General features: G+C 43.4%; 1 protein-coding gene across 1 annotated transcript in view; it reads left to right on the forward strand.

The window, feature by feature from the left end:
* The window catches only part of KCNU1 (potassium calcium-activated channel subfamily U member 1), a 162,537-nt gene that overhangs the window by 75,504 nt on the left and 59,046 nt on the right, over nucleotides 1-27,987 (forward strand). Inside the window, exons 15-19 of the mRNA XM_057697307.1 lie at nucleotides 2,458-2,570; nucleotides 2,912-2,980; nucleotides 6,327-6,416; nucleotides 6,554-6,651; nucleotides 17,576-17,690. Of these exons, the coding sequence (XP_057553290.1) occupies nucleotides 2,458-2,570; nucleotides 2,912-2,980; nucleotides 6,327-6,416; nucleotides 6,554-6,651; nucleotides 17,576-17,690 (485 nt within the window). The remainder of the gene's footprint in view (nucleotides 1-2,457; nucleotides 2,571-2,911; nucleotides 2,981-6,326; nucleotides 6,417-6,553; nucleotides 6,652-17,575; nucleotides 17,691-27,987) is intronic.

The raw sequence follows: 27,987 nt of genomic DNA on the forward strand, positions 1-27,987 counted from the left end.
GTGTTCATGATAATTTTTTGGTGTAGGGGGGAGTGAAGTCTGAAACCTACTTTCAGAAATTCTAAGCTGGACAGAGTCAGGACAAGATTTTTTTAATGTTGTACTGTGCTCTGGTGCTTTAGATTCAGTAATTAATTAAATTAACTAAGTTAACTAAAATTAATTTAGTTAATTAAACCTATAAACTTAAGGTTTAATGATCAGGACGCCAGTGTCTTATGTCCCATTTTCTTTGGATTAGGCACTTAAACTTTCTCTGTCAGTTTCTGCATCTATAAAATAAGACTTGCTCATCTACTCATATCCTGATTTTTTTCCAGGTATTGAGTTAACATTTGTAAAACCTCTGAGCAGTCAGATTAAAAAGCCTTGGGTCAGTGCCACGTATTCTGACTCTGTTGAGCTATATTGATGATATGGTGAGAAATTGTAGTTTGAGGAGTATTTCTGGTGGGTTCTAGGCACAGAGCACTGCTTAAGCTTAAATTTATTTATTTTTATTTATTGGCTGCATTGGGTCTTCACTGCTGCGCATAGGCTTTCTCTAGTTGTGGCGAGCAGGGACTACTCTTCATTGCGGTGTGCGGGCTTCTGATTTCAGTGGCTTCTCTTGTTGCGGAGCATGAGCTCTAGGTGTGCGGGCTTCAGTAGTTGTGGCCTGTGGGCTCATAAGTTGTGACTTGTGGGCTCTAGAGCACAGGCTCAGTAATTGTGGAGCACAGGCTTATTTGCTCCATGGCATGTGGGATCTTCCCAGACCAGGGATCAATCCCATGTCCCCTGCATTGGCAGGCAGGTTCTTAATCACTGTACAATCAGGGAAGCCCAAGCTTAAATTTAGATTAGATCTAATCCAACTGATATACTCAAGCTCCCTGATTCTACTGTACACATCCAACACCCATTCTATCTTCCTGTTTCCCTTTCTGATTTTTAAAAAACTGACTCAGCAAATCTTCATCTCTACGGTTATTTTTTTACCCTCTTGTAAAAACTGGAACATTTGGATTAGCAGCATGAAGCCAGTTTCTCTGGTCATGAGGACCTCAATAGTGCCTTGAACTGTCCAGGGAGCAGACTTTAAGAAAGTAGGAAAACGCAGGAGAGTTGGCTGCATCTTGGGATGGGGATAGGGTGTGTTGGAAAGAAGTGGTCCTTTTTAGCAAGGCAGAATTTTTTTGTTTGTGTGTTTGCTTTTGTTTTGTTCTTCCTAAACCACAAGATGGCCATCTGAGGAGTGTTTCTGAACTGGCCTTAACTCTCCACCACCACAGTGTTTCAGAGTTCCTATGAATTCCAGGCTTTCACTAGAGATTCTGGGCTTTAAGGGGCCAGTCCTGCCCTGTCAGAACAGCGTGGTGGTGATTCTCATGGCTGCGGATGGAGGAGGAGGAGGATGCAAATAGAGCAAAACAGAATCCAGGAGAACACTGATGCCAGAGATGAGTTACCCAACAGCCTCTGCCTCCCCCATTAGACAACATTTAGCATTTTTTGAGAGAAATCCTTTTGTCACATCCCCCATTTCTCTAGAAGCCTACTGCTGTCCTTGATTTTTATGTTCTCATTTCCAACGAGCAGGATGCCTTTTTAAATTTATTTATTATTATATTATTATTTATTTATTTTATTGGCTGTGTTGGGTCTTTTTTGCTGTGCACGGGCTTTCTTTCTAGTCGTGGTGAGTGGGGGCCACTCCTCACTGTGGTGCACGGGCTCCTCTTTGCTGTGGCTTCTCTTGTTGCAGAGCACGGGCTCCACGTGTATGGGCTTCAGTAGTTGCAGCACACGGGCTCAATAGTTGTGGCTCACGGGTTCTAGAATGCAGGCTCAGCAGCTGTGGTGCATGGGCTTAGTCGCTCCATGGCATGTGGGATCTTCCTGGAGCAGGGATGGAACCCGTGTCCCCTGCATTGGCAGGTGGACTCTCAACCACTGTGCCACCTAGGAAGCCCCAGGATGCTTTTTGAGTTTATTTGCACCAAGCAGTGTTCTGATACTGAGCAGAAGTCATGAATATTTTCATCTTTGAGGCATATGGTTAGTCAGTGAGTAGAAAACTAATGTGGTCTTTAAAAAAATCTTAAACAGCCATATCTAGGGGGAGACAAGTTAGATTACACGTTGCCCTTCCCATCTTATTGTTCCTGACTCAAAAACCAGTCTACCTTGCTGAAATTAGTGGAGGAAGAATTAATTTCTAGCAGGAGGTGTGGATGCCGTCTGGGGAGGAACCAAGTCGTGATCCTCCCACTTTATTCTGGAAATAGTTGAGATGTAGGTTAGAGTTTTAGTTCTTCCTTTGACTTTCCTGCAGTTAAGCAGGAGGACTGATCTCCTCTCTGGGACCTGAGTGCAGCGGGTACTGGTTTGGTGCTAAGCAGAATACACAGCTTGATTTGTTAGATGCCATATTCAACATCATGGTGCCTCACACGGCCTGATTGTGTGTTCCAGATCCGTCCTAAAGAGCCCTGGCAGAAATACTTCTTTAACGGCCTGAAGAACAAAATCCTGACTCAACGCCTCTCTGATGACTTTGCTGGGATGAGCTTTCCTGATGTTTGCCAGTAAGTTACGGGAAACACCTGAACTCACTTTTGTGCAACACGTTCTCTCCCCGACGTTCACTGAGGGCTCCCTGGAGGCCAGGCTGGGTACAAACACTGCAGGTATAAGGATGCGCAGGTCCGAGTGTCTGCAGCCTGGACGTTTCCAGTCCTGGCGGCGCGCTGACTCAGCGTTACTGCAGATGCATTCATTCGAGGGCACTTTCCGTACCTGAGAGGCCCTCCCTCTGCCGAGGGGGCGGTGCCCTCCCAGGCAGAGAGCACAGAGTGTCCGTCGTCTTCTCGTGAACGGGGGCCCTGCTGTCCTCTCTTGCCTCACAATCACTTGTCTTCCTTCCCAGGCTCTGCTTCTTGAAGATGCACCTCCTGCTGATAGCCATCGAACACAAATCCGTGTGTCACAGTTACTGGTACCAATGAGGCTTTGAATCTCTTTGGATTCTTTGAGGAGAATCTTTATGATTAAGATTTTGCCCAAGATACAGCCATAACTAAGCTTTCTGCCCTGTGCTGAGAGCCAGCCTGTCAGGCACCCAGGCTGCTGTGGTGCATTTCATACTCACTCTCTCTAATGGTTGGGTTAGAAGCTAATGATTGGGATTAGAATGGTCACCCTAGTGGGTGGGCAGAAGCTCTGCCTTTGTGCCTGTGGTCTCGCCCCAGTTGTGTCTCACAATCAGGAGGGAGAGGAAATGGTCACCTTCTCAGATCTGTTCCTCTTAATATATTACCAGCTCTTGTAAGTCTCGACCATGAAACCAGGCCACAGAATAGAATTATTGGTCATCAAAATGTTCCCACAAACTCTAGCCTTAGAAACTAATCTGCAAAATATGGAAAAATGGGAATTTGATCGACCTGCTGGGCAAAGTGTCTGTTGACCGGGTAAAAGAAAGAAGCAACTTTATCAGACCATCAGCATTTCCTGGAAACTCATATTGAATGACATAAGAAGTAAGAGAAGTTAGCGTATAATTAAAAAAAAAAAATCCAGAATCAGCTGCAAAATGGTGAAGAGATAAAAGATGCTGAAAAATAGAAAAGGTGGTGCTTAAGCGGGATGGGGAACAGGAAAGACTGTTATGTTGGCTTCTGTGCATTTTTTTAGTGGAAAACTACCTTGAATTCAATTGGAATCAATAGACTAGATTCTGATCCTGAGTATGCTTTTCCAGCCCAGAGGCCGTGGAGAAGTGTCCGTCACCTGTAGAATGGGAAAGTCATGCGAATTGATCCCTAAGACCCCTTCCAGCACTAAGGCTGACATTACCAGGAACCCTAGAATCCTAGGCAAACAGTCAAAATTCAGAAATGTTGAATGATATCAGATGGACTGCAAAGTATGTGAAAGGTTAGAAACAAGAAACAACGTGTCAATTCGAGAGGATGGAGGAGGTATCTGAGGTATGGTACAAAGGAGTCAGTGAGGTTGGGTACAAAGCAAGCCCTTAAGGAGAGTAAAGAATATTATCGTCTGGCTGGCTGAATTTTACTGAACAATTCTGCCACGCTCATGAAACTCTCAAAATCTAAACCCTTGTCCAAGTGCCCTTTCCGCTGGAAATAGGTGAGAGTAAAGATCATGGTGCCTTAGCCTCACAAGCCAGGCAGTTTGGGTTTCAGGCCAGCCCCAAACTTGATCAAGTTTTAACATCTTTGGCCTTCAACGATGTTATGTATCGAAATTATTTGCGATACATAATGATGTTATGTATCGAAAAGTTTTAAGGACATAGAATTCAAAAACCCCACTTCTGACTTTATGAAACCGAAATCTGTGAATTTTTTTTGCAATCCCATGGTATTGTCTTTTTTCCCACTGGCATTCAGAAATTATTGGACCGAATGCTTTTCATATTGTTTCCACATTTAACAGCCTAGATTTCTATAAACTTTATTAGGATGACTGTTAGGACATTGTGGATCAAAAAGATGAATAAGCAACTAAGTTCTACATGTATTCAAAAAATTTCTGGTGCTGTTTACTGCCTAGCATACACCTACCTCCAATAAAAGAGGCACCTGCTCCAACATAGATTTAACTTTGGTTTCTCACCAAAGAGTCAGGTGCCTCAAAAGAATTAAAGCCTGATTTGGCAAAGATATTGGTAATAGCAGTCTTACACGATTGCTAGTTCATGACCAACACTGCTATAAGCACTTCATTTATATTAACTCCTGAATCCTCCCAACAATGCTGTAAGAAGGGTATAATTATTATTAACTCCATTTTACAGAGAAGGAGTCAAGAAAAGTTAATTTTCTCAAGCTCACACCACACCCAAGGGGCAAAGTGAGTATCTGTACTCACTCTGGGGGCACTTCTGATCACCAAGCTGTGCTATATCCAGCCCAGTCACTGTGCACGGAAGGAAAATAGGACATCTCAAAGCTGGGCTTTAGGCAGGTATATTGAAAAAGTAGGGGAAAGCCTATCTTTTCTCACCTTTTATTTTTTCTTCTAACTGATGCACTTGACTAGACACTAAGATGTGCAAAAGCCCTTGATGATTCTCAGGATCTGTCTTAGGGAATAATTTGTCACCTCATAAGAGGTGAAGCTGGATCTGACCCCAGTTCGAGAATATTGCGAGTTTGTTCCAGGGGCCAGCGTTCTCTACTAGATCAGCTGGCCGTGATTCATGAAGGGTGATCAGGGAATAAAGGAAATTCTGGAAAGTCTTTAAAAGAAGTTCACCTCTTCTTTCAAATGCAACCTGAGAAATTACCATGACAGTATCTTCATAACTGAGTATTTAAGATGAATGCAGAGGACCCTGCCTTTAAAAAAGGAGATATGAAGATACAACTTAAGCATATGCTTGTTAGGTGGTAAATGTCAACTGATGATATTGGGGTGGGCGAGGCGCAAACCCATGTCCTTCTTCCCTTTTCAAAGGTAAAAGCAATCATTCTGGTGACATGTTAGTATCAGTCAGTCAGTACTCAGAAAACGCCACACAGTGTCTCATGTAATAATCTACTTGAACACGGCTATTCAGCATCTTTTACTCTCAGCATAGAGCTAAAGAGCTTTTGTTGCACAAACTCTTTTATTTCTGTAAGGCTCTAACACTTGCACATTATTTTGGAGTATCCTAACAACAGACTAAGCTTTGCCCAAAGACTGTACTATACCTCTTTCCCATGTGAATACGAAAGGAGGGGATGAAGTTTGTAAGAGAGCGTTTTCAAACACACAAACCATAATAAAATAGAAAGTCAAAATATTCAAGTAGTGTAAAAATAGAAACAATTCATATAGTTCCTGCTCTCAAAAATCTCGCAATTAAGACAGACAAGAGCGAAGTCAAAGATACACAAATTCAAAAATTGTGTAGGCAAATAAAAGGAACGTTTGAATCCAGTTAGTTAAGTAGATGAATTTAATTTTAAAGGGCAGATAGCCTAGGGATGTACACCACCAGTATGACCGTAAGACTAGCAACCGTGTGGCCTTGGTTAGTTTAAATTAGCAAGGCTTCCTGCACCTGAGTTGATGTGACCATTTCTGATTCAGGACACAGTGCCAGGAGTGTATGCAGCTCAGCGACTGGGCTGTGGCCATGGCCTTCCACGTTTAGCAGCAATCAGTGAATTAAATGCAGTCAGATTCACATTCTCCATTGTAACTCCTGGCAGCAAAGGGGGATTGAGTCCTATTAACTCTGCAACTTAGAGAATCCATGGGTAAAGACAGATAGGGCCCCAGAAATTGGAGGGGAAAATTACTGTGTTTTTATTTTCTGTTTCCAGTGGGCTGATACTAAATCCGCCTGCTCAAGTGACGCTCCGTAAGAACACACTAGGGTTCTTTATTGCTGAATCTGCAAAGGATGTCAAAAGGTAAATTTCTTTTATTGCTTGAAGGGGAGAAAGTCCTAAAGCGAATGCAGCTTAATGGCAGGCAGACTGAGTCAGCCCGGTGCTTCTTTAGAATGAAGCCTCACCTAAGTCATTCTCGATTTGCTTTCATTGTCCAGAGCCTTCTTTTACTGTGCCACCTGTCACAACGATGTGTACGTTCCTGAGCTCATTGGAAAATGTAGCTGCAAAAACAAGAATCCTCGACACACAACAGGTAACTGCGCTTTCTGTCTGGCTGTCCTCAGCCCAACATCTGGGGAGATGGCCAAGGAAAGGGGAGGTGCTCTGTCTCTTAAAAGACAGTCTCCACTTGAACTTGGCCAAGAAGTGGCAGATATTTCCCCACCGGGCATCCAAGACCTGGGAATCAGTCTTTTAGAGCTGGAAGAAACCTTACCAGTTCTCTAGTTCATCCCCTTCACAGGCCACGCAGATGAGCTCGCAAAGAGATTCAGTAATTTTGTCCAAAGTCACACAGCCAGCTTGGAGGCACCTCCCAACTCAATCCCAGGCACGCTGACGTTTAGCCTGTTGCTTTGCCTCTCACTCATACTGGTCTTCCCACCTTTAGTCTGAAAGTTCAGCCTGAAAGTTCAGACTGCTTGGTTGGCCATGAGGGTGCCACCTCATGACCATTTCTGTTTCTTTAATTTTATTAGGCTGTCTTTGACATCCAATGTTGTATAAGTTTAAGGTGTACAACATGACAATTTGATACACCGACGTCACAATACGATTGCCATTGTAGCATCAGCTAACACCTCTATCACCAGCATGATTACCCATTTCTTCCAGGGTTGGGAACATAGTGATGAGGAAATGTAACTTTCTCTCTTTTCTCAAATTGAACTCAATAGCTCGCCAACAACCCTTCCCACTTAACAGCAGGAAAAGAAAAGTTAATCTCGAGCTTTCATGGTAACTTAGTCCCATGTGGTTTATTTTTTAAATTATTATTATTTTTTAAAATTTATTTTTATTTTTGGCTGTGTTGGGTCTTTGTAGCTGTGCATGGGCTTTTTCTAGTTGTGGAGAGTGGGGGCTACTCTTCGTTGTCGTGCATGGGCTTCTCAGTGCAGTGGCTTCCCTTGTTGCAGAGCACGGGCTCTAGGCGTGCAGGCTTCAGTAGCTGTGGCGCACGGGGTTAGTTGCTCTGCGTCTTGTGGAATCTTCCTGGACCAGGGATGGAACCCACGTCCCCTGCATTGGCAGGTGGATTCTTAACCACTGCGCCACCTGGGAAGTCCTCCCATGTGATTTAAAACTTAGCCTTTTCCAGGCACATGAAGATTGGGTAAAATCCCAGGGTTTCAGGATTTAAACTTAATTCAGAATTTGAATTTCCGATCAGGACTCTTCCTCTCTCTAAGGTTCTTCTCTTCTCCCCAGTTCTTATCTCTCTTTTCTATTTAAATGCAGGAGTGAACTTGCTTAGCCGCATGGTATTCTCATAGTGGACAGCCAGGCATCCTTTCGTGACAGTTCTCCTTACTTGTTCCTGAGGTCTATAAGTGACCTCTGCATCAGCAGAGCTTCTGTGACCTCTGCATCAGCAACCAGTGACTCTGTGCACCCTGGATTTGGGTCACCTTCTGTCTTTCCTTACTGAAATCCATTGTCCCTGCCATCACCTCTGGTCTTGAGATCTACAAAGCCCCCTTTTCCTCTACTCCTAACCTTTGTATTCCGTGTGCTATTTTGGTCTCTCTGCTCTGCGGGATTTGTCAGTCTCCCCAGGTACTTAGGTGTGCATGTCAAGGTGCAGGAACCTAGGTGGTACCCTTAGGCCGTCTTCCTGCTTAAACACGCACACTGCCGTCTCCCCTTCTGTAGTCGTCTTGCGTTGTCACTAAACACTCCTGTAAGCGTGCTTCACCAGGAAGCCAGACGAAAAGGGTTTACATGTGGATTTTTTTCCCCTTGCACACCATAAAACTATCCTGTGTTCCTTGTCTTGCCACCCCTCACCTTCCTGAGACACTAAGTGTGTGTGTTGGGAGGGACTAAGTGCTTTCTCAGGGGTCCAGGCTCTGTCATTTTTGGGTGATAGCTATATTGAGATATAATTCAAATACCATGAAGTAAATACCATATCCTTTTTATCCCAACAATTCAATGGGTTTTAGTACATCACCAGATTTGTGCAGCCACCACCATGATCAATTTTAGGACATTTCCATACCTTGAAAAGAAACTCCATACCCAGCAGCAATCAGCCCACATCCTCTTCTCCCCACCTCCCTGGCAACCACTAGCCTACTTCCTGTCTCTACAGATTTGCCTTTTCTGTCCACGTCATAAAGAGGGAGTGATCCAGTACATGGCCTTTTGTGCCTAGTTCCTTTCACATAGCATGCTGCAGCACGTATCAATTTTCTGCTTCTTTTCATAGCTGAATAATATTCCATTGTGTGGATACACTGCCTTCTGTTTATTCTTTCATCTGTTGACGGACACTTGGAGTGTGTCCAACTTTTGGATATTGTATTATCCAAATAAGCAGCTATATTATTTGACAGTCCTACCAGCAGTGCACAAGAGCAAGGGTTCCCATTTCTCCACATGCTAACCAACACTTGTTGTTCTCCTTTTTCTTAAAAAAAAGAAATAGCCCTTCTAATGAGTGTAAAGTGGTATCTTAGTGTGATTTTAACTTAATTTCCCTCATGGTGACAGCTGTTGAGCATCTTTTAATAAGGATCTTATTGTCCATTTGTATATCTTCTTTGAAGAAATGTGTGCTCGAATCCTCCGCCCATTTTTAAATTGGGCTATTGCCTTTCTATTATTAAATTGCATTAGGTCTATAAATATACTAGGTACCTGTCCCTTGTCAGATAAGTGATGTGCAAATATTTCCTTCCATTCTGTGGCTTGGTGTTTCATTTTCTTCGTATAATCTGAAGCACAAAATTTTCAGTGTAGCAAGTCTGGACACCAGGGGTGGTGGTTGTCATTGCTTGCTTGATTAGTGGGTTAGTGGCTTGGCTGGACTGTTTCATTGACCTTGAGTTCCCCTGCAGTGTGATGCCTCTGATGTTGCCCATCCAGAGTGTGTAGCCTTGGACATGCACATAGTCACCCTGGGAGGACCCTGGTTTTAACTGGGCCCTTTGTAACTGTCTCCTTCCCTGACTCCCTGTTAAGTTCTCTGCCTCCGTTGGTATCACACCCAGCTCTTAGGCTACTGATAATTCTATTATTTTTGACAATACCCCGAGGCATGTATTGCTCCACGGTATTAGCCAATTAAATTCAAGCCCCTTTGCAGAAGCAGTTCCTGAGGCCAGTCTGAGGTTTGTCCTGACCCTGAGAGAGCACTTATTAGCTGTCCCTTTTCCTAGTTCACTGTAGTAAAATAAATTCTGACTGATGGCTTACCTTGCTGCTCTCATGGAGCTACCAGCTTCCACTTAATTATTGATATTTGCCACCAAAATCACCATTGTTTTCAAGAACACCCTTGGGCTTGAGCTTCTCCACACTCTGCTCCAAGCAAAGCCAGTTCCCTTGGGAAGAGCATCAGAGCTCTCTATTCAAGTTGCCTGCCTCTCCCACTGGGCAGAATCTCTGAGCCACAGCCCAGGAGCTGGGGTAGAAACGGTCATCCTCCTCTCTGGAACTGACACGGGGCCCTGGGCAGTGGTGGTGGCTTCTGGTCTTGGCTTGCCTCTCCTGCTGTGAAATGTCAGGCTTGGGTGTGAGCTGGGATGAGGATATTCAGTGCTCCAAGGCTTTCACCCTGTGATGCCGGGCAGGGCCTCTGCCCCGTGAGTGGGGGCGGTGTGGGGGAAGGGAGACTCCATCCTCCTGTCTGTGCTCACCTGCAGCTTAGCCTCTGCACCAGGGGGCTGGGGGGTGAGAAGTGCTGGCGCCCTGCCCCTCCCCAACATACATCACAGCCCTTGGCTGGGAGCTGGAGGGAGGGGGAGCTCTGTATTCCTGGGAACACTTATCTGAAATAGAGCTTCTGTCACACTCAGCTGGCGTTGGAGCAAAGGAAGCCGTGGCTCAGGTGCCTGTGGCTCTTGTAGTTCTTTGTAAGATTTGGTGTAATTTTTTGAATAAATTGTCTTCATTTGCTACATGCCTGCTGGACAATCCCTAGAGATTTTAAATGGGCGTGTGTATGTGTGCGTGCGCGTGCGTGTGTGTGTGCGTGCGTATGTGTGCGTGTGTGTGAATTTTCACTAGTTACTGTTATTTCCTGTAGAAGCAGGTCCAGGGAACTTTTTTTTTTTTAGTTCTATTGGAGTATACTTGCTTTACACGGTTGTGCCAGTTTCTGCTGTACAACAAAGTGAATCAGCTGTATTTATACATATATCCCCTATGCATATATCCCCCTATTATCCTTTCCCTCCTGAGCCTCCCACAAACTGCCCCCCCACAACCTCCCCCTCCCTCCCTCCCTCCGCCTCCCTCTGCCTCCTCCACCTCCCTCTGCCTCCTCCGCCTCCTTCCCTGTCCCACCCCGCTAGGTCATCACAGTCATCTAGGGGGAAGCTGCTGCATAACACGGGGAACTTTTTATGCTTCCGTTCCACATGCCGAAGTAAAAGCTTTATCTTAACCCCGTCTATTTTCTCTTACTCTTTGAATTTTTCCTTGAAAATCCAAGACAGTTTTAGGCATAGAAAGAAACTATTCCTGTGTCATTTCCTTAAGTCTCTATTGCCTATAGGATTTGCAACTGAACACTTGAGTCAGAAGGATGCTGTTAATTACATGGACTTCAAGACCCTATTTGGGATTCAGAAGTTACACATTGATTCTTTTTGCATCCTGTAGCAATGTGAATGTTTCTTGAGGCAATGGATGAGGCTGACTAAATGGAGAAACCCCATTAAAGAACGGGTGACTAAGAAAGAAAAAAAAATACATTGAGTACTGTCTCATTATACATATCTTTATATATATGAAAATTCAGCATGGTTTCCTGCAGTAGACATATCCCTGTGAACACAGTGTATGAAGCAAACTTTTGCAGATAAATCATACACACTCATGTATGTAAGGCTGTCATTATGCAAAACAAAAATATTTTATAAATTGAATAATCATCTATGTACTTAGCTGGCTTTTAAGTGTGGTTTTGTTATGAATATTTTAAAGCAGGAAATGCATTGCTCTAGTACAAAGACGGAAAGATTTTTGTATAAAGAGAAGGGCTCTGCCTTCATGTTTGCATCAATAGATAATGCCAAATTTTACCCACTTCAGTGACGTGGAATTTATAGTATCTAGGGAATCAATAAGACTTTCCATTTACAATCTAATGTTTGATCTTCCCCAGAACCTTTCATTCTTCTCATAATAGAACCATTTTTTTTCTTCTTGCGCCATACTGATGCTCCATCACCGCTTTACTGCATCCAGGACAACTCGAATTAATCTGGAACCAAGATTCTTAAAGAGCAGGCAGTGAGTGAGCCCACTGTTCTTACTTCAGTCTGCCAGGCGATGGCAGCAGAGTACCATGAAATACTCAGAGTCTGGTGGCTGGGGGAGTGGACTTGTGTGTGACTTTGAATCTGGAAAGTTAGTTCTAGCCAAAAATGTGCCAAAGAGGACATCATTGTAGAAGGGGACTGCTTGGCCTTATAGATTTAAAAGTCATGATAATGTCTTGGAAATTATCCCTGAGAATTAACTTTCTAAAAGGACTTAAGAACTTACCAATAGATGACAGATGGAAAACGTACTGACTTCGAGTTAGTACAGATTCCAGGGTGAATATTTTACATTTCAGAGCCAGGTGAAGTGTATCCCCAGTCCACCCTCTTTAAAGAATTATCTCGTCACTGAGATAATTAAGCTTGCTCAGTCTCACCAACTTCTTCCACCTCCCAAACTCAATGAGAAGTCAAAAGACTTAAATTCTGACCACGGCCATGCACTGATTGGCTGTGGTTTAGGGAAGACACATCACCTTCTGGGATCTCAGTGTCATCCTTTCTAAACTCTCATCACCTCTATGGACCTTTTCAGTTCTGATTTTCCGTGATTTGTAATCCTTCTTTGTTCACTTCCATTGTTTTTTTCTAAATACAACCATACCAGAGGTTCTCCCCTTAAGTTCATAACCTAACATTCTAGAGAGACAGCAGGGTATGGTGGTTAAGATCGTTGGATTCTGCCTTGCTCACTTAGCTGTGTGACTTTAGGCAAATTATTTAAGCTCTCAGAGTGTTTCAGATTTCTGTAAAACGTTGGTGATAATGTTACATATCTCAGAGGATTAAATGAGAATATTGGTACATAAAGAGTACACAAATTGAGTTTATTCATACAGAAAGCATTAAGAACAGTTCCTGGCAAATAGTAACTATGACATATATGGTAATTATCGCAGAACCCATGGGAAGACAAACTCAAAAAGAATCTCACTATTTTTCTCATCAATAAAATTCAGATGAAATAAGAATTAGCAGAGAAGTCCTGGTAGATTACACTTACCTGAACCCATTCCCGGGTGCCTTTTGGATTCAGAGCATGAAGACCATGGCCAGCCTCCAGAGCGGGAGGAATCATATGTAATTAGAGAAGTTACTGGGCAGAAAGTTTCCCAGCCCCTGCTATACAGTTCACTGCCTGCCATTTCAGCACTGAATTCTCTAACGCCTACGTTTTTAGAGCTGTGGTCTTCAACCAGGACGGGGAGGAGCACGTGTGGGTCTGTGTACATGACGGGGTGGAGACAGTGGGCAATGGGAAAGTGACCTTAGGAAAGCTGTGTCCAAATTCCCCGAATCCCCACACCCTGAGAACTGCTTCAGATTCCTCCTTAAGATGTTAATGTTTGTGATGGAGTCACGAGTAATGGAGAGGGGGATTACGCAGAGGAAATTGGAAAGATGGTGTGAAAAGGAGTCAGGGACAGGCAGAGATGATAAGAAGTGGCTTGAATAGGAGGTCCAAACTTGAATGTACCCTGCTTCATTGTTTTCTTTAGGGGTAGCCTGGGGTCCCTTTTTTCATCACCACCGCAGACTAATTGACCTCTTTAAGAAGGCAGTCCCCCAGCCAGTGTTCCCTAGGGATGAGGATTCCAGACCCAGAAGACTGAGCTCTAACCCCCGCTGTGAATGTACCAGCTCATCTCCCTAGCTTGGCTGGAAGTCATCCGAGCTCTCCTCCCACACCAATGGCCGTAGGTAGGAGAGACAGCAGAGGCATTCCTAAATGCCTCTTCTCTAAAGCAGGGCCAGGGACCACATGTCCACCCAATTCCAATAAAAAGGAAGACAACCCGGTAGTAGTCCACAAAGGCCATACGCCAACGTCTTGTGTTCCTGTATTCACGACAGTTGCCGTTGTCCTTGTAGTCAGGCCTTCCGATGGCCACGGGGCTCCATTTTCTCCAGTCCTTGGTGTCCGTCTCCCCCTCGGCTGTGACCCGCTTTATTTTTCATCCCAATGATTACAGTAGCCTCCTAGCTGGTTTCCCTGGATCTAGCCTCTCTTCACACCAATCCATGCCGTCTTTTGTGGCTGTAAGAATTTTCCTGAAGTTCTGATCATGAACAGATATATAAGAGAAAAAAAAATACATTGATGAATGTTATCCCTACTTTTGCAAGAGGAAGGCATCGGCCTGATCTCTTGTCCTGCTGCTTCTTCAGCTCCTAGAGCAGTGTTTCTTAGCCAGAATATGCGGTATCACTTCTCAGGTGTGTCACAGTGACTGGCAGATACTAAATTCTGTAACAGTGTAGCTATTTAGTAAATTGGAGCAGATTCAGAATCCACCAAACAAGGCAGGAATTATGTTCACTCATTTGGAGTATGATAGGATTTCTTCTTTTTTGAATAAATTTATTTATTTATTTATTGGCTGTGTTGGGTCTTGGTTGCTGTGCGCAGGCTTTCTTTAGTTGTGGAGAGCAGGGGTTACTCTTGTTGTGGTGCGTGGGCTTCTCAGTGCAGTGGCTTCTCGTTGCGGAGCACGGGCTCTAGGCAGTAGTTGTGGCATGCGGGCTCAATAGTTGTGGCTCACAGGCTCTAGAGCGCAGGCTCAGTGGTTGTGGCGCACGGGCTTAGTTGCTTCCTGCCATGTGGGATCTTCCCAGACCAGGGCTCAAACCCTCATCCCCGGCATTGTCAGGTGGACTCTCAACCACTGCGCCACCAGGGAAGTCCCTAAGATAGGACTTCATGAGGGGGATAGAAAGGAGTAGAATCTTTGCTGTCCATGTGGATATCATACATGAGGCATGTCTTAATACACATTCCTGTCATGTGTGCCAGGAAGGGAAATGCTTGCCTGTACGTGGAAAGGAAATCACTTCTTGAAGATGGGAGAATGATAATCAAGTTGTTGGCCATACATAGGGCTTTCACTCTTTTTCAGTCACTCACAGGTCTTAGATGCCATGTCTGTTGTGACATCTAATGCTTTATATGAATGCCCTCTGTAGAATATCCACAGAGAAGTCATAGGAAGCCATGGCAAGCCACTAACAGCCTGGTTAGGGCATTAGGCAAAAATTCATTTCATTTTCTCTTGCCTAAAATGTGAAAACATAATTATTTGCACACTGTCAGCTGTAGCTAAATAGATTAAAATATAAATAAATCAAATGATCAAACTCTCTTAGAGTGAAATCAGAGAAACGTCAATTGCTTACCTGCTGCCTCGAGAGATGGGGACTTTGCTTCCTAGTTTTATTTTTTTCTGTGCTTTTTTCCCCCCAAATGTTTGAAGCAGCGAGGACACTGGGGGGAAGGGCAGTAAGAGATTGCTGCATGTTCTTAACAGCCCTCTCTGCCACCTGGTAGAGAGGGCGCTTTCAGACTTTTTTGTGAAACTCATTAGGATTATAGAATTTAGAGTTGAAGGGACCAAAGAGAGCACGTGGACCATTTCTCTTCCCTTCAAGCAGCCAGCAACACCCAGCCAGAGACTGCCCCCATCCTCACGAGACTGGGCCGTCTGGCCCGCACAGCCATGCATGTACTTCCATAATCGTGAAAGCTTCCAACATGATGCAAATCATTCATGTGTTTTCAGGAGAGATTTTGTTAAGAAGGACACAGGGGAAGATTCAACGCTTTTTTTTTTTTTTTTGGTTTGTTTTGTTTTGTTTTCTGTGACAACTACATTTATTATTTATTTATGTATTTTTAATACTTTTTATTGGAGGATAGTTGACTCACAATGTTGTGTTAGCTTCAGGTGTACAGCAAAGTGACTCAGTTACACATATACATATGTCCACTCTTTTTTAGACTTGTTTCCCATACAGGTTGTTACAGAATATTGAGTTCCCTGTGCTCTACAGTAGGTCCCTATGCGTGATCTATTTTATGTATAGTAGTGTGTATATATCAAAGCTTTATTTAGCAAAAAGTTAGAGAGGTTCTTACCTAGCACTCACCTCACCCACCTATCCCCTCCCATCTTTATTTTGATACCTGGCACAAGTTGTTGGCTGGAGAGTGAGGCTCTGAGAAAGCAGAAATTTCCCGAAAGTTCTTTTGTTCCCAGACCAGTTCAGGCATGTCACCTTTTACATTCCACGGCTCAGTTTCCATCACACGTACTAAGCTGGCGAGCCTTTAAAGACTGACAGTTGGCAACACGCTAGTCCTCGCTCAGATTTTCCTTCAGAAGTTCCCTTCCCAAGCCGTTCCCCCCAGGGCAAAGGGTAACCACAAAATAAGGAAACATCAGTCACCCTGAAAAACCCCATCATAATTCCATATGTAAGTGAAGGCTTCTAAGGATTACAGGTAGGGAGCAATCTTATTCCGAACTTGGCTCTTAGCACACCTGTATGATGCAATTACAGGTGATTTAAACAGACAGATCACATATCCAAAGGATGTCCCTCTTCTTCCCAAAGTGTTTTGACTCCGTTGATATTTTCTTCAGATTAAAATGGCTCAGAAAGAATTACATCAAAAGAAGAGCGATACCAAGATGTTTTTGTGGCTTTTTCTGTCTGCCATTGTTCAAAACCTGGTGAGGCGTGGGTTTAAAGCCTTGTTCCAGAGGAACATCCCATTCTGAGTATCTAAGTACAGAGAGATTCTTAAATTGACACAGGAGGAAAAGTCATGTCTCTTTTCTTCACTAAGGTGGGCAGAGGAGGAAGAGCAGTAACGGCTCCTCTTTGACTTTGTCCATCTCCTCGGTTACTTCTTCCCAGGCAGTCTCCCCATCTCTGATCACCTGGCGATCAGGTTCAGGCAAGCAGATCACGCAGGGTTTCTGAATAGTGACAGAAAAGCATTTAACTTCCAAAGCATCCTTGAGAATGTTATTTTCATCACCGTACCAAGTGCCAATTCTAATTGAGCAACGATGGCTTCCTAGCCCAGTGCCTTGAAAGGATTCCTGGGTTAAATCTCTGTTGGAATAAAACAGGTGCAATGGGGTTATCAACATACGGCAGCAGGAAGAAATAATGGGTCACGTGTCAGTCTTTTTCCATCTCAAAGCAGCTTCCTGTTGCTCATTTAATAATGAAATTTCACACATTCTTGCATGTATCCTCAACAATCACCCATTGAGGTCCCAGTCTTATCCCCACTTTGCAGATGAGAAGATTGTCTACTTTCATATCATTTCCAGAAGTGGAAATTCACATATGTTTTGAGACATATCCCATGTGAGATTAAGATTCTTCAAAAGTTAAAATAAATAATAAAGGAATCCTTGAAGGAAAAATGAAGCAAAAGGAAGCAGTGTCCAAGGAGAGTGAATTGCAGCCTGACAGTATCTGCAGAAGAGAGTAGTGGTCTTGTATAGTGATCTTTTCTTAGAGTCCCGTAGTGGCCGAAGACTCTGCTGTCAGCAAAAAGGCTCCCCAAGTGCTACACTCTTGGATGAGATGGGAAGAATGATGGATTAGAAAAGTGCAGAGTGGATAAGAAAGTACTCAGTAGGTACTTATTGTAAGCATACCACATGGAATTAACATCCTCACAATCATTTTCACCCACTCTCTAACTCTGTAGAAGGAAGTTAAAGTGTTTTCTACAAACCATCCTCTTAGAACCAGTCTGTAGCTGAGGATGCTCAGCTTCTCCCCAGTGAAGGGCCTAGCGCTGTCTCAGCCAATAGGAATGGTCCAGGAATCCCACACAAAGGGCTGTGATGGCTACTCACCAGGATGGCTCTGCCGTTGCAGGGACTACAGTCATGGTGACGAGAAACAACCCGAAGGAATGCCATGGTCCAAAAACACAGGACTCCTACCCAGTGAAACACAGGAGCATGGCGAACGACTTGAGCTTTACCACCAGGTAAGCGCCTCAGAGAACCCAGGCCGCTAGGGTTTTTCTAAGGATCACTGGGCAATAAAAATTTGACGTAAACAGGAATATTTGCTTTATCAGCTCCTGTCCTGACTAATGCAGTTGTCCCTCATCAACACGAATTCACCCCAACGTCTCCCAATATGACTGAGCTAAGCAAATATACCTCCCCCCCACAACGTTGCTCCAATAATTTATACCTATAACAGCCAGAGGTCATGCACCCAGTTTTCTTTCAGATCACCCTCCAGGCACTCAGGAAATGTGGGGGAGGCCAAAATTTGAACTCTTCCCCAGTGTTTTTTCTGTTATTAATCCATCCCTTATTTCCAACAAATTGATGGTAATGCGGTTTTAATCTGCAAAATAGGGCCAACAAATTCTTCCTCCCCTACTCTCTTTTTCCTACAGTTCTTGAGTCCATGAAGACCCTGAATGAGCAGAATGCAGGGTTGGAGGTAGAGCATGGGATCTGTTTAGTTAATTTTTTAGAGAGTTGAGCTAAGAGTTCTATCACCCCAAATTATATTGTGAATGACTCTGGAGTATGTTGGCAACATGTCAATTTAGTAGCTATAAAATACCAGGAAAATCTTCCATGGTTGAGAATTGTGATTGGCTCTGGGTACATAGTGTATTGTCTGCAGAGCATAGAAATTGTGCTTAGGCATTACACAGTGTTACGTGCAAACACTGGCTCTCCCTCAGCTGTGTGATCTTGAGCAACTTGCTTTACTTCTAGGTGTCTCAGTTTTGCTATCTGAAGTGAGTATAATATTAATGAAGGCTCTGTAGGTTCTTTGTAAGGACCGAATGAGATGAGGTGTTTAAAGCACTTTGCTTGATTCCTGGCTGAGAAGAAGCGCTCGTTACACGTTCCTTGTTATTGCAATGATCAATTACTATATCTAGGAAGACGTACGAAATCAATGTGTAGTAGGCTCAGAACCCTCCAAGGATGTGGATTTAGAAATAAATCCTTGATCTTGTTTTTGCTATCATTCACTTCTTTCTTTTAAGGCGTGAAGGATCATGCTTCTGTTTAACTGAGCGTTCTGGGTAGATGGGTCTGGTTAATGGAGGTTTTGCTGTACCTGTCTAACAGGTGGGGCGGGCGTCAAACATCTGAGCCACCGAAGGTGCCACCGCTTCCTGTGTGTGCTTTCTAAGAGGGATATAAAAGTCTTGGCATTATATTTTCTGCCCTTCCTTGCCTTCCATTCCAGGATTTTATGAAATCTAAGTGAGATAGTCTGTGGGAAAGGATTACTATCTGTTTGGAGGAAAGGTTCTACGGGATTTCAGGAATATTGCCTCATTCTTAATGACAACAGAACAGCTAGAGGCTAGCATTGGGATTTGTTGGGTTGTTTTCCTTTTAAAATGGTGGGTAAAGAGCTCTGTATTGAGGAGCTCTGTGTGCTAAGTAGGCACTCTGCTTGGTGTGTCTTAGATGCAGAAATCAAGTTTCAACACCCCCCCCCCCCCCATGCAATCTAGTTGGGTAAACAGGATGAATTCAGATGAATTAAACCAGAGGCCAAATTAGGCAGCATCCCTTCCAGTGCTACATTGATGATTCTGGGAGGAGGTCAAAGAGGAAGAGGTCAGTGGTGGCTGGGTGGATTGTTCCAGAATGTTTCCTGTAGGAAGTGGGATTTGGAGAAAGGTAAGAGAATGGGAATCTCAATTCCTGTGAAGGATGTACATGGACAAGTCATGGAGAAAACATGGAGCCTTCTGTGTACCGAGTAGTCCGACTAGAGGTGGGGATGCATGATGGAGTAGGACATAAGGTCTCAGATTTCTCAAGAATACGTTCGTCGCTGTTGGTATTGCGTATGTGTGGATATATGTGTGTATGTTACGTTTACCTTAATGCAAAGTTGTTGCAAAAATGTGATTCCAATCTGAAAAGAGTTTTGTGACTCTAAAGACGACATACATGACACATAAAACACTTCAACCACGTTTATGCTTCTATTTATTCTTTCCCATGTCTTCTGTGTGATACGAGAGGATCGGCAAGTCATGGATAATCAAAACCCACAGAAAATCATCAACTGCAATTTCAGCCATTGGGTTGTACTGACTTTTCCCACCTTTCTTTAACCCAGCTATGCAAACAAAATCATTTAACTTACTGATATTTCCCCATTGTCTTTAATCCCTTCATTGTCTGCGATAAATAAGGAAATGGCCTAAAGCAGGCATCTGAAAGGAGAACTGGTCCAGATGGCCTGGTCCATCTGCATACAGGACCCATCAGCCCTCTATATGGCTGGGGGATCCCTGAATATGCTTTAAGCCTCCTAAAGAAGGTCAAAGATAGTGATAGTTTCCCATCTAGATCATCTCTAAAGATGATGCTGAATTCACTTGCACCTCTTTAATTCAAAAGCAAGACAGAGTCTCATGAACCACAGAGCTTAAAAAAAGCTGATCCAAGCCAGACTGCTGATTAGATGGTCGCATGCACGTCAATGTGGGTGCATACTATTTGTGGGTGAATTTCTGTGATTATTTCATCAAGGGAGTGGTCAGCTTGGTTGATTGAAATCCAGTGTTAATGGGATACATGACAGCTCCTGCTCCCACTTGGAACTACAGAATAGGGTGGGTTTTGTTTTCTGGTTTTGGGGGAGTTTTGTTGTTTTTCTTTTTGTAGGGCAAAGATAATTCCAGCTAACAAATTAGCAAACATATGTCCTGACTAACAACCGCGAGTGGTAAAATAGACTTGATGGCTTAATAGAGACAAGTAGGCATTATTGGAGAGAAAATATAAAATGTGAAATTTGTGATCCATTTCTGTTGTGTTAATAGTATTACATGCACAGTCCAAAACCAGCATACGATTATTTATAGTTTTGCTGACAGTGGGTTTCGTGCTTTTAAAGATGTAATCTTCAGGCCACCAGTGGTTTTTTGGTAAGTTGAGAAACTACTATCTTCTATTCCTAGGACTCAAAGCAGTACAGACAGCCCTAACTTACACAAAAGTTATAGTTCAATATTTCATCACATCCCTGGTGTCTTTCTTTTCCCACAAAATAAGCAACAATAAGCAACATCATATAAATAGCAGTTTGGATCTCAGACTAGCACACAGAATTCTTTTTAATAGGTGTTAGTTTTATTTGTGGAGCCAATAGACACACACTAGTTCCGTTCACCAGTGTTCTGCATCCTTAAATCGAGGGGTCATGTAATACGAGCGGGGGAAGATGAATATTTCCTCTTATTTTTTTTCAGGGTGATAAGCTTAGACCTATGTAAAGAGTGGTGATAAATAAAAATGCATCTCAACCCCTCTTGGAGCCTCTTTGCCCTCACTTCCAGTTTCTTTACAGTGGCCATCCCACTTTGGGTGAGCTTAAGAAAGTTCTGTGCATTTTAGTGTTGTACAGTTACTGACTGTTCTTTGTCTCTATCAAAATCCATTTCTTCAGGAAAACAGATTTTGATTAGATATGAGAAAGAAAAGATTTAGATACAACCAACTCATATTCTGTTGTGACTGACCAGTAGCACAATAACCACGTGAAATCATTCAGTATTTTAAAAAGTGGGTTTTTAGAAACTCAGCTGGACATAGATAACTAATCAGCATAACAAGCGGAGGCAGAAATTTCCAAGCAGTATGTGATAGACCTGAGTCAGGGGAGGAAACCAATTCTAATAGAAAGGTTTGTCTTCTTTGGGAATATCAGCCCTTCCCTAGAAACCCTCCCTCTGGGTCTGCCTAATTCAACTCTTACAGACTCTACTGAAACATAAATAAGTTTCCACACAATTTCTCTTCCCACATTGTCTCTGTGAAACGTGTGACTGAGATCATATTTATAGCATCAGCTTCGTCTTCATACTCTCTGTGTCCTTTAAGAGATACCAGAGACCATGCATATTTTTTTTCCCTTTTTCCTGATGTTCAGCCCAGACTTAGCTCTTTAAAAGGCAAGTGGCCCATCAATACCAGCCATGAGCCCTGACCGCCCCCCACAGCAGGCATGAGCCCTAGATCACCACCTTCCTTAGCCTTTACGCTTAAGTTTCCTCATCAGCAACATAAATATTAGAACCAAAATAACTGAAACAACATGAGGATTGAATGAAATAAAACAGATGAAGTTCTTACCTAGTAAAAATTGAGGGAGTGCAAAAGGGTTCCCGTTGTTGTGGTCCTGCCCTGGGCCACCCACCTCTGCCGTCATTTCCCTGGCTCGTCGATTTCCATGCTTTTGCAACCAATTTCTTCCTCATTGAAGGAAACAGGGCTTGAAGTTTTAAGACCTTCCAAGATTTCATGCACTGTCTACGGCCCACCATTCATCGACCGTCAGTGTATCAACAGGATTCTCAGTGAAGATCCCTAATGCGGTACTTCCCGCTGACGCACTCTGCTAAGCCCATGTCTGTCTCTTGCTCGCCATTTCCCCTCCAGGACACTCTTTCCATGGCAGTGCCAGCTCCTCTCTTGACTCTTTCCCAGGGTCTTCCAGCTGATCCCACAGCAGTCTTCAGTTTCTGAGCAAATTATTGTCCATGAGGACTGCCCGTGCATCCCCGGGCCTGGCTCCTGGGACATCTGTCTCTACAACTTCTCACTTTCAGGTACCACGCCCCTGCCCCCACCCCCGCATCCCCCCCTCCACACACACACACGTACGTTAGGAAAGGAAGCCGGGCCCTTCCTCATTCTCTGTTCTCAGCTCTCCACGTTTATTCAGTTCTGTGCCCCAGGTGATGCAGGCAGGAGAAACACCATCTTTGAACCTCAGTGACGCCTGAACCCCTACTGAGGACCAGCTTCCAGGGTCTTTCCAGTGGAGAAGCTTGGATACGAATCACCATACGAGGTTCTTCTCTCTCCACGTCCTAGCTGAGCTTTCTGCAGAAACGAATCAAGTGAGATTATCAGAGCAGGTCCTTTTTTTCCCCCCTTTCTTCCATATAAAGCTTTTAAAATAACTTTTCTTCTAGACAGCATAGGCTTTTCTGTTTGAGTAAAATATGACCCATAGCCAGTAAATCAAAAGCACTCTTTGATTCTTTCCTTCATACATGCTTATTGATATTCTTTTACTGTAGGATTTCAAGTCATATACTAGAAATCCACATTTACTTAATACTATATAGCCAGCATTTCATCTCCCTGAATTACCTTTCTCCAAGAGTCCAGGTAGCACTTATGTTCCCAGTCCTATGTCTTCTTACCTTACATTTCAGAACCTCTAAAGATGCCTTCCTCATTTCAATTGATGTTGTTTGGATACATAGGAATCACTAGCAGGGGTGTATTTCAGCCGTCAGGTTTAACAAGCATCTTCATCAAGTCTCAATAAGAAGTTCAAAGAAAACAGTAGACAGATGTAACTGTGTACAATCATAGGTGCAGATATGGGGGTTAGGGGTATAGATAGACACAGACACATCTTGAAGTGCTATTTTTAAGCACCACGAGCCTGAGTTCCAAAGACAGATGAAAGAGTTAGGGTGCCAGGGAAAAGAAGAATAAGAACTTGGAAAGAATTAGTAGATGCTTTCTTTTAGATCCTCTAAATTCTGCTTTTCTAGTTCTTGTCCTGCGCACATAGGCAAAAATCAGATTTCTTGAGAAGCAGCGTGGCATGCCTCTAGCAAAGTACCATATAGACAGGCATGCCTTGTTTAATAGCGCTTTGCAGGTACTGCATTTTTGACAGGTTGAAGGTTTGTGGCCACCCTGCATCAAAGCAAGTCTACAGGTGCCACTCTTTCGACAGCATTTGCTCACTTTGTGTCTCTGTGTCATTTTGATAATTCTTGTAGTATTTCAGACCTTTTCATTATTATATTTGTTGTGGTAATCTGTGATCAGTGGTCTTTGACGTTGCTGTTGTAATTGTTATGGGGGCGCCCTGAACCTCACCCATATAAGACCGTGAACTCCATCGGTAAATGTTGTGTGTGTTCCGACTGCTCCACCGACCAGCTGTTCTCCCATCGCTCTCCCTCTTTTGGGGCCTCCCTCTTCCCTGAGACACAGAAATATTGAAATTAGGCTAATTACCCTGCAGTGACCTCTAAGTGTTCAAGTGAAAGGAAGCGTTGCCCGTCTTCCACTTTATTTTTTATTTTTTGATCTTTATTGGAGTATAATAGCTTTACACTGTTGTGCCAGTTTCCACTGTACAACAAAGCGAATCAGCTGTATTTATACATAAATCCCCATATCTGCTCCCTCTTGAGCCTCCCTCCCAAGCCTCCCTCCCACCCTCCCTATCCCACCCCTCTAGGTAAGTCTCCCACTTTAAATCAAAACCCAGAAATGATTAAGCTTAGTGAAGAAGGCATGTTGAAAGCAGAGAGAGGCCAAAAACTAGGCCTCTTGTGCCAAACAGTCAAGTTGTGAATGCGAAGGAAAAGTTCTTGATAAAAATTAAAGGTACTATGTTGGTGAACACACGAATAAGAAAGTGAAACAGCCTTATTGCTGATATGCAGAAAGTTTTAGCGGTCTAGGTAGAAAATCAAACCAGCCACAACAGTCCTTTAAGCCAAAGCCTGATCCAGAAGCCTCTCCCATTCTGTGAAGACTGGGACAGGTGAGGAAGCCACAGAAGACGTTTGAAGCCAGCAGAGGTTAGTTCATGAGGTTTAAGGAAAGAAGCCATTTCGACCACATTGACGTGCAAGGTGAAGCAGCAAGTGATGATGTAGAAACTGCAGGAATTTATCCAGAAAATCTAGCTAAGATAATTCACAAAGGTGAATGCACTAAGCAACAGATTTTTAATGTGAATGAAACAGCCTTCTATCGGAAGAAGATGCCCTAGGACTTTGATAGCTAGAGAGGAGAAGTCAATGCCTGGCTTCAAAGCGTCAAAAGACAGGCTGCTCTCTTGTTAGGGGCTAACACAGCTGGTGACTCTAAGTAGAAGCCAGTGCTCATTTACCATCTGAAAATCCTAGGGCCTTTAAAAAGGATGCTAAATCTACCCTGCCTGTGCTCTGCAAAGGAAACAACAAAGCTTGGACGACAGTGCATCTCTTTACAACATGGTTTACTGAATATTTCATGTCCACTCTTAAGGCCTACTTCTTAGTAAAATATTTCTTTCAAAATATTTCTGCTCATCGGCAATGCACTTGGTCACCCAAGAGCTCTGATGAAGAGGGACAAGATTCATATTGTGTTCATGCCTGCTGACACAACATCCAATCTGCAGCCCGTGGATCAAGGAGTCATTTTGATTTTCAAGTCTTATTATTTAGGAAATATGTTTTGTAAGGCTGTAGCTGCCATGCGTGGTGATTCCTCTGATGAATCTGGGCAAAACAAATCGAAAGCCTTCTGGAAAGAATTTACCATTCTTAATGCCACTAAGAACATTCATGATTCATAGGGAGAGGTCAGAGTATCAACATAAACAGGAGTTTGGGAGAAGTTGATTCCAGTACTCATGGATGACTTTGAAGGGTTCAAAACTCCAGTGGAGGAAGTAACTGCCGATGTGGTGAAAACAACAAGAGAACTAGAAATAGAAGTGGAGCCTGAAGATGGGACTGAATTGCTGCAATCTCACCATAAACTTGTGTGGATGAGGAGTTGCTTCTCATGGGGGAACAAAGAAAGTGGTTTCTTGAGATGGAATCTCCTTCTGGTGAAGATGGCTGAAATGACCACCTAGGATTTAGAATATTAAATAAACTTAGTTGACAAAGTAGCAGCAGGGTTTGGGAGGATTGATTCCAATTTTGAAAGACGTTCTACTGGGGGGAAAATGCTATCAAACAGCGTTGCCTGCTCCAGAGAAATGCTTCATTGCTGCTTAATTTTAAGAAATTGCCACCGTCACCCAGCCTTCAGCAACCACCACCCTAGTCAGTCAGCCAGCATCTCAGCATCAAGGCAGGACCCTCTAGCAGCAAAAAGATTACAGTTCACTGAAGTTTCAGATCATGGTTAGAATTTTTTATCAATGAAATATTTTTTAATTAAGGGATGTACCTTTTTTAGACATAGTGCTATTGCATACTTAATGGACTACAGTATGGTGTAAATGTAACCTTTTTTAAGCTCTTTATTGGAATATAATTGCTTTACGCTGTTGTGCCAGTTTTTGCTGTAGAACAAAGTGAATCAGCTGTAATTATACATATATCCCCATATCCCCTCCCTCCCATGACTCCCTCTCTCCCTCCCTATCCCAGCCCTCTAAGTCATCTCCCATCATCGAGTTGATCTCCCTAGGTTATGCAGCAACTTCCCACTAGCTATCTATTTTACATCTGGTAGTGTGTTTGTGTCAATGCTACTCTCTCACTTTGTCCCTAAATGTAACTTTTGTATGCACTGGGAAACCAAAAAATTCGTGTGAGCTGCTTTACTGCAATATTTGCTTTATTGTGGTGGTCTGGAACTGAACCGGCATTATCCCCGAGGTCTGCCTCTTTGGGAATAATTCATCAGATATGTATTGAATAAATGAGTTCTTTACGTTAACAAACAATATTTTATTCTTATTACTTAAAAATAGAAGACGAAATTGCTTTAGGCTTCATAAAAGTGTCAGAGTAATACCACAGACAATTCAACATATTCCTTTCATTACTCTTGATTTCCTCACCCTGTCTGTTTGACTAGCTTAGAAAGCTATAATGAAAGAGGGACAAAGGCCTTTTTAAACCTCTTTGTGAATATGTGGACAGGTCTTAAGAAAAATGAAGTCCAATTCTCCTAGGACTTAAGGGTACGGAAATTTCCGTTGAATGGTTAGATGAGGAAGCAGTCCGGGTAACGCAGGAATAAAAATTCCAATAGTACAACTGATTATGTACTGAATGTATGTATTTATTTGAGTGAAGTAATTAGTTTTGGCATGTTTTCATTCTTCTCACTTACAGTCTCCTAAAAGGCAGGGGTGAAACCTTGTCTGTTTAGGGTCACATGTAAAAGACCAACTAACTCAGGAAGATGCAGGTGAAGATTATGGGAGGTTTAGTCACCGTTTCCAAGTAAAGCTCTATCTGGGGACCAAGGACATGACTAGGGAACAAGTAAAGGTGACTTTGGCCACAAAAAGTGCCACAGACTTTTCATTCTGTGCTCTCAGTTTGGTGCCCATCACCTCTACTCACGATTTCCAGCCACCCCTGTCCCGTCAACATCTAAAGTTTGAAGCGTCATCTGCGAAAGCAGACGTTAACAATATTCATCATTCCAGGGGCAGCTCTGCTTTCCTCCGGGATCAGGGACATCAGCTAAGGGACAGAGCCCTAACTGGGGGACTTCTGAAGGGGAGGTATTATTCTAGGCAACGCTGGGTAAGGACCTCCTGGGTGCATCTAAAACCACACCTCAAAGCTTATTGTGTGCAATGGGATCTTAGTTTTCAGGTTGAGGCAGGAATGATAAAGAAGACCACCCACCGCCAAGGCTAAGGTGGGAACCCCAGAGGTGGATGGGCCAGGGTCAGCTCTCAGCTTGGTGATGTCCATGCTGTGTGATGTGACCCAGTCACTCACTGCTCTGGGGCTCAGCTCTTTCATCTGTAAAACAGGTGGTACCAATCTCATAGGGCTGATGAGAAAACCAAGCGTTAGACTCTTGGCAAAGTTCCTAACAGAGAATCAGTGCTCAATAAATGTTAGCCATTATCGCTACCCAGAAGATAAGATTGGCCCACAAGATAATTGAACCCGTGGTCTGGCGACTCAGCTCAAAGCAGCCCTCTGCTAAAATCGTACTGGCGTTCTGCATTTGTGTTAACAGCAAGAGCATTCGTAGGAAAGACAGAGGACTTAGAGATAAATGTGATTTTCATTTAAATCTGAGGGGTGGCAAAGCCGCAGCAGGACCCCCCTCGGGTCATGTGAGAGGTAGACCCAGTTGCCATCTCCCCATGAAGCAATATGGTCTTTGCTTGGTAGGAGCGTTCTTTGTTTTCAGCCTGTTCTCTAAGAACGTGAGAATGTAAGAATTTGCAGCCTATGTTAGATCCATGCTGGGATCCTAAAGACCACATGGGCTTTGACAGTGAAATTCAAGGGCAGGACCAAGACTGACCTCAACTTAGCATCAAATATCAGGGCTGTTGACCCAAGATATTATTGGCTTTCGTGCAATTATTTATAACTTTTCATACAGACTTGCCAAGAACAAGTTAACTTTTGAGTCTGTAACAGTCCCCCAATAATTGGAAAAGTCTTTCTTGCCAAAAGAGGATTCAGAGAAGACATCTTTAACGAACTCCTTCCCTCCCCACCCCAGAACCCCTTTTTCTTTCCCTCCTTCTTTCTG

This window comes from Hippopotamus amphibius, chromosome 10 (genome assembly GCF_030028045.1).
Source record: "Hippopotamus amphibius kiboko isolate mHipAmp2 chromosome 10, mHipAmp2.hap2, whole genome shotgun sequence".
NCBI classification, from domain to species: Eukaryota; Metazoa; Chordata; class Mammalia; order Artiodactyla; family Hippopotamidae; genus Hippopotamus; species Hippopotamus amphibius.